Source organism: Bos grunniens, chromosome 19 (assembly GCF_055505025.1).
Source record: "Bos grunniens cultivar Pamir isolate PY7600 chromosome 19, Bosgru_T2T1.0, whole genome shotgun sequence".
Classification (NCBI taxonomy): Eukaryota; Metazoa; Chordata; class Mammalia; order Artiodactyla; family Bovidae; genus Bos; species Bos grunniens.
The window spans coordinates 39,419,759-39,425,732 of record NC_141183.1 but is presented as its reverse complement, the minus strand read 5'-3'; the positions used below and the strand labels follow the sequence as shown (position 1 = coordinate 39,425,732).

At 45.4% G+C, this 5,974-nt stretch overlaps 1 protein-coding gene across 1 annotated transcript; it reads right to left on the bottom strand.

Annotated features, from left to right (window-relative positions):
• Positions 1-4,664: 4,664 nt before the first annotated feature.
• On the bottom strand, positions 4,665-5,773 carry LOC147352306 (olfactory receptor 3A2). The gene has a single exon (XM_086359658.1). It carries the CDS (start codon positions 5,771-5,773, stop codon positions 4,826-4,828), a length of 948 nt encoding a protein of 315 aa, XP_086215784.1. The 3' UTR covers positions 4,665-4,825.
• Between the last annotated feature and the right edge of the window lie 201 nt (positions 5,774-5,974).

Here is a 5,974-nt window from a genome sequence, read left to right as displayed (position 1 = left end):
TACCTTATTTCTGTGTCTGAAGGCAGTGGTCATGCTCCGAGCATGTGGGTTGGGGAGAAGGAGGAGGAAGACTCACCTGGCTTGTTAGTGATGGGGAATTCAGGGAGGGCTTCCTTGAGATGGTAAAAGCTGAGCTCAGAATTAAGGCATGCTGATGAGTCGAAAAGTGAGTAGAGCAAGGCAAGGTAAGATCACTGGGTGAATGGTATGGGGGGAAGTATTTGTCTTTGGAGCAGATAGCCAAGCTCTCACACCCTGTGACTGTAGGAGAGCCAGTCTGGAGGAAGAAAGACTCCTCTTCTTTCCTGGCAAGGACTCATCCAATGAAAAGCCATAGATCCTTTGTTGACCACAGCCGTCTTAACTTCCCTTTTCCCTCTATGAAAGTTGTGAGGTCTTTTCTCTAGTTACAGCAAGTGAGAGCGACTTGTTTCAGTGCCTGGGTTTCTCATTGTGGTCACTTCAGTTGTGGGGCACAGGCTCTAGGGCATGTGGACTTCAGTAGTTGGGGCACATGGGCTCAGTCGTGGCAGTTCCTGGGCTTAGTTGCTCCACGGCATATGGGATCTTCCCGGACCAGGGATCGAACTGGTTATTCCTGCTTTGGCAGGCAGGTTCTTTAGCACTGAGCCACCAGGGAAGCCCCCCTCCTTGGTCGTGAGCTCCACAAGGTTTCCAGTCTCCTACCTGGATCCCAAATCCCCACAAAGTCACTTTTGTCGGCAAGTGTGTGTGTGTGTGTGTGTGTGTGTGTGTGCACTCTATCAAGTCTATTTGTAACTCCATAGACCGTAGCCCACCAGGTGCTTCAGTCCATGGAATTCTCTAGGCAAGATGCTAGAGTGGGTTGCCATTTCCTCCTCCAGGGGATCTTCCCAGCCCAGGGATTGAACCCACATCTCTTGTGTCCTTTGCATTGGCAGGTGGATTCTTTACCACTAGCGCCACCTGGGAAGCCCATTTTTGTCTGCATAAAGTGAAGTGAAGTAAAAGTTGCTCAGTTGTGTCCAACTCTTTGTGACCCCATGGACTATACAGTCCATGGAATTCTCTAAGCCAGAATACTGGCGTGGGTAGCCTTTCCCATCTCCAGGGGATCTTCCCAAGCCAGGGATTGAAGCCAGATCTCCCACATTGCAGGCGGATTCTTTACCAGCTGAGCCACAAGGGAAGCCCAAGAATACTGGAGTGGGTAGCCTATCCCTACTCCAGCAGGTCTTCCTGAGCCAGGAATTGAACCAGAGCTTCCTGCATTGCAGGCGGATTCGTTACCAACTGAGCTATCAGGGAAGCAGTACGTGTGTCTGCTTATAGCTGCTAAATGGTTGATGCTGAGGGCACACAAGCAGAGGACCTCCTATTTGCTTTCTTTCTCAGTCTTTCTTTATGGTTCTTTTCTAGTTCTCAGGAAGGAAGGCACCACATTTTAAGATGCCTAGGGTCAGGAACTGAGGCAGCCTCCAACCTCTGTCCAGTGAGGTCCTGAGGTCCTCAGTCCCCTAACCCGCAAGGAACTGAGTCCTACCAGTGACCATGTGAATGAATGTGGAAGCCTTCACTTCCCCAGTCAGGCCTGGAGACAGTTACTCCACTGGCTGATGGCTTGATCGTAGCCTTGCGAGAGGACTCAGTTCAAGTATTTTTGATGAAATTTAGCATCCATATTGAGAGGTTTTGTAAGTTTAAAATATACATGATTCTAAGGACAGTATGAAAAATAAGAATGTAAAATATCTCACTTATAGTTTCATAATATTGATTATATGTTGAGATAATAATGTTTTATATATATGAATAAAAGAAAATGAATCATATAAATTAATTTCACTTGCTTACTTTAGCTTTAAAATGGTCCCTGCTACAGACTCAGAAACAGTCTTGTCCCCATGAGGCTTCTAGAAAATTTTAATTATGTATATGGCTCAGATTAAGTTTCTATTGCGTGGCTCTGGATGATATCCTCTTCCTCCAAAAATTATTTATTTTTGCATCTATTAGGCACTAAGATTAGATCACTTTTGTTCAATCTGGACCTGAGCTGATTCAAAGCTGAGTTTTCACTGTTTGTGAAGGTTGGCCAGTTACGATTTCCTAACAAGCAATCCGGTGGAAAAGAAGGCTGCTGCTGCTGCTGCTTCTAAGTTGCTTCAGTCGTGTCCAACTCTGTTCAACCCCATAGACGGCAGCCAACCAGGCTCCCCCATTCCTGGGAATCTTCAGGCAAGAACACTGGAGTGGGTTGCCATTTCCTTCTCTAATGCACGAAAGTGAAATGTGAAAGTGAAGGTGCTCAGTCATGTCCGACTCTCAGTGACCCCATGGACTGCAGCCCACCAGGTTCCTCCACCCAGGTGATTTTCCAGGCAAGAGTACTGGACTGGGGTACCATTGCCTTCTCCAGAAAAGAGGGCAAAAGCTATCAAAATGCACTTCTTAAAGAAGAAATACAACTGGCCACTTAATATGTGAGAAGTTATCCAACTGCAGTTTTAACTGGAATTAAAGATCCAAATAAAAATACTGCCACTTCTCAACCTTCAGTTTGTAAAAATTAAAGATATTTATTTATAACAACCCCTTATGAAAGGGACGTGGTAAACAGACACTGTGATAACTTAGTGGATGTACACATTAGTGCTAAGTGTCATGGGGTAGATAGAGTGGTGGAGGTGGTGGTGGTAAAGCTCTCAAAATGTGTTCTGGACTCATCCTCATGAGAAAGGTCACCTAGAAAATTATATCAAAGGTCATTTATGTGAGGAAACCTGGAGAGATGATCTCGTCCCAGTTCTTTATGGAACAAGTCCAGCCATAGAGAAGCACTTTCTAAGGTCACAGAACGGTGCTTACAGCCCACACTCATGGTTGTCATTCTCAAGAATGTTTCCCCTTGAGAGAAGCTCATTCTCTTTAACCCCAAAGTGTCTGGAGACCCAAGAGTATCAGGAAAGAGACTGATTTCATCTGTGTTCTTTAGACTGTCATCAGGCGCTGCACCCAGAGGCAGGGAGACTCTGGATTTTGACGGCCCAGTGGGGTTATGGAGGATGAAGCCTCAGCACACACATCTTCCCTCGCTCTTCTCATCTGTCAGTCCTGCCCCCTGTCTTTCTAGGATCATCTCTTAGGCAGAGGAAGCAGAAGAGGAATACCTAAACTGCCTTGTATCATTACACCTTCATCAAAACTTAAACTTTTCTTTTCCTGGTTGGACGGGTGGGGCCCAACAGTAACATCAAAGGTGCTAGTTATTCCATGGCCATATGCTAATAGGAAGTGATTCTATAGATGAATTTTATTCTCATCTCCCCTCCTATTCATTCTTCATTTTCTCGAAACCCATCCTTGACCTCATCAGCATTCCTTAGGCATCTAATTTGATACCCTTAATTCTCTCATCCTTTCTCACCTCCCATCCTCTCATGTCCTTTTCCTAATTTCCATTTTTCTTTCTTACTACTTTTGTTCACCATGCTGTCCCATCCCTCCACATATCCTCATTTTCATCTTCAGTCCTCCACTCCCAAGCCTTTCTTACTTCCCACTCTCGTGCCTTTTCTTGTTTTTATCTCAGCCTATCCTTCCAGTTACTTGACTCCAAAAGAGATTACAAAGAAGTCAAGCTCCAGGTGTAGCCATGGACAGTTATGGGAATGATAAAGTAGAGAAACATCAGAATTACCAGGACAGGGTAAGCAGTCTTTCCAAGGGAGGATGAAAAAAAGGTTACTAATCAATAATGGATGAATGCTGCATGAACATCAAGGTGAGGAAATTCTCTGTGTTGGAGCTGTACTGATGTGTTAACAGAAAGTTAGAAGTGTCACTCCTAGGGACTACATTTATGGATATTTTTTGAGCTAGGAGGTTTGGGAGAGAAAAGCAAGACTTTTGAGAAAGTTATTTTGGATATTCTACATGGAAAGTTCTAAGGAAATTATAGTAAAAATACCTCTTTCAAAGACTTTATCATTTATATGAGGAAGGAGACATCAAAGAAGAAAGAGAGTAGAGGATGGAGACAGAATATTCCTTTTTTGATGTTAAGATATATCACAAATGCTTTAATTTCATTTTTATTTAGTGGGCTCTTTCTTTCTGTAGACTCAACCTGTGTTCTAGACATACTCTGGGATTCTTGTGTGGATTCTTGTGTGAAAAAAAGGAAGTAATTTTCTGGGAGGCAAAAGGCAAATAATAAAGTAGAATAATCCTTGGCACTGAGCCCACAATTTAGGACAGCATTCTGCACCCTGATCTAGAGGGAATCTCACATACCCACCAGAAGAAAACTTGGTATTATTGGTTACTTAGACTGTGGTTAACCAAATACCCTTCCCTGTTAGGACATTGCTACGCAAGACCTACCAGACCTCCAAGTCCTCAACTCTACCTGGAAAGTGAGCACAGCCAAAAGCAAAGTAGCAACTTGCCCTGGGAACTTTCTCGGCAGAACCTAACTTCATATCCCCCCACTGTGCTTGTTTTTTCTCTACTGCACATATCACTATGTGATCTACCATATAGGATGCTTGTTTATACTTGATGATATTGTCTACCTTCATTAGAATGTGAGTTGTGTGAGTGCTCAGACTCCTATTTTGTTCATCAATGCCCCGGAAGAATGTCTAAGTCACAGAAGAATTGAATAAATACCTATTGTATAAATGAATGAATGAATTCTGTAGGGTTTCTTTGCAGAACAAGCACACAACACAAATCTTCGGGCAGCAGAGCTAGGAAAATGGTTGTGAACCACTTTTCCAGGTTACTGCCCTCATGAAAAATTTCCCCCAACCCAGAAAAGGACGGAACCTACCACCCCTCATGTCACTGACCGCCTCCCTACAAGTACCCGCCACAGGGCACCCTGAACGTCAGGGTTTCTAAGGCTGTAGATAAGTGGGTTCAGCATGGGATTGATAACTGTGTTGAAAACTCCAACTCCCTTATCCTTGTCTGAAGCCTCCTCTGAACCCAGGCGCATGTAGTTGAAGATACCAGTCCCATAGAAGAGGCAGACCACAGTGAGGTGGGAGCCACACGTGGAGAAGGCTTTCTTCCTGCCCTCCGCTGAGCGGATTCGTAGAACCGCAGCTGCCACGTGGATGTAGGAGCTGATGATGAGAACCACAGGTGTACCTGCCATTATGAAACCCACGCCAAAGAGCAGCAGCTCATTGAGCCTAGTGCTGGAGCAGGAGAGCTGGAAGAGCTGTGGGAGGTCACAGTAGAAGTGATTGACCTCACAGGGACCACAGAAGTTAAGGGTGGTTAGGGCAATAGTGTGGGTCAGTGCATTGGTGAAGGCACAAGCCCAGGACACAACCACTAGTATCCTCTGGACCGTCTGGCTCATGTGAGTGCTGTAGGTGAGAGGTCGGCAGATGGCCAAGAATCGATCATAGGCCATGGCTGTCAACAGGAAGCAGTCCATCCCAGCCAGAAGGTGGAAGAAGAAGAGCTGGGAGAGGCAGCCTGCATAGGGAACTGTGCGCTTGTGGGACAGGAGACGGCCCAACATGGCAGGAACAGTGACGGTGATGCACCCAATGTCCAGCGCCGATAGATTCCCCAGGAAGAAGTACATGGGGGTGTGGAGTTTGGGTTCCACCAAGATGGCTGCCAGGATGCTGAGGTTGCCCCCGACAGTGACCAGGTAGGCAAAGAGGAAGAGTACAAAGACCATAGGCTGTAGATTTTCTGTTTCCACTAAGCCCAGTAAAATAAATTCAGTTACAGCTGTCCTGTTGGTTCTAGCTTCTGGCTGCATGAGTCTCTGTAAGGAAATGTTGCAGGAGTGGAAGTTTCGATCTACTTAATGTAGTTATTCAACATAAACATTTTAAACCATATATGTTCAGAGCCCCATGGTAAGTTCCTAGCTGTCTGGGTGATGGTTTTCCCACTCCCCAGGGGCACTTACACCTCACCCACTGACTTCCTTCATCCCTCCATGTCTTTACCCTGCTCT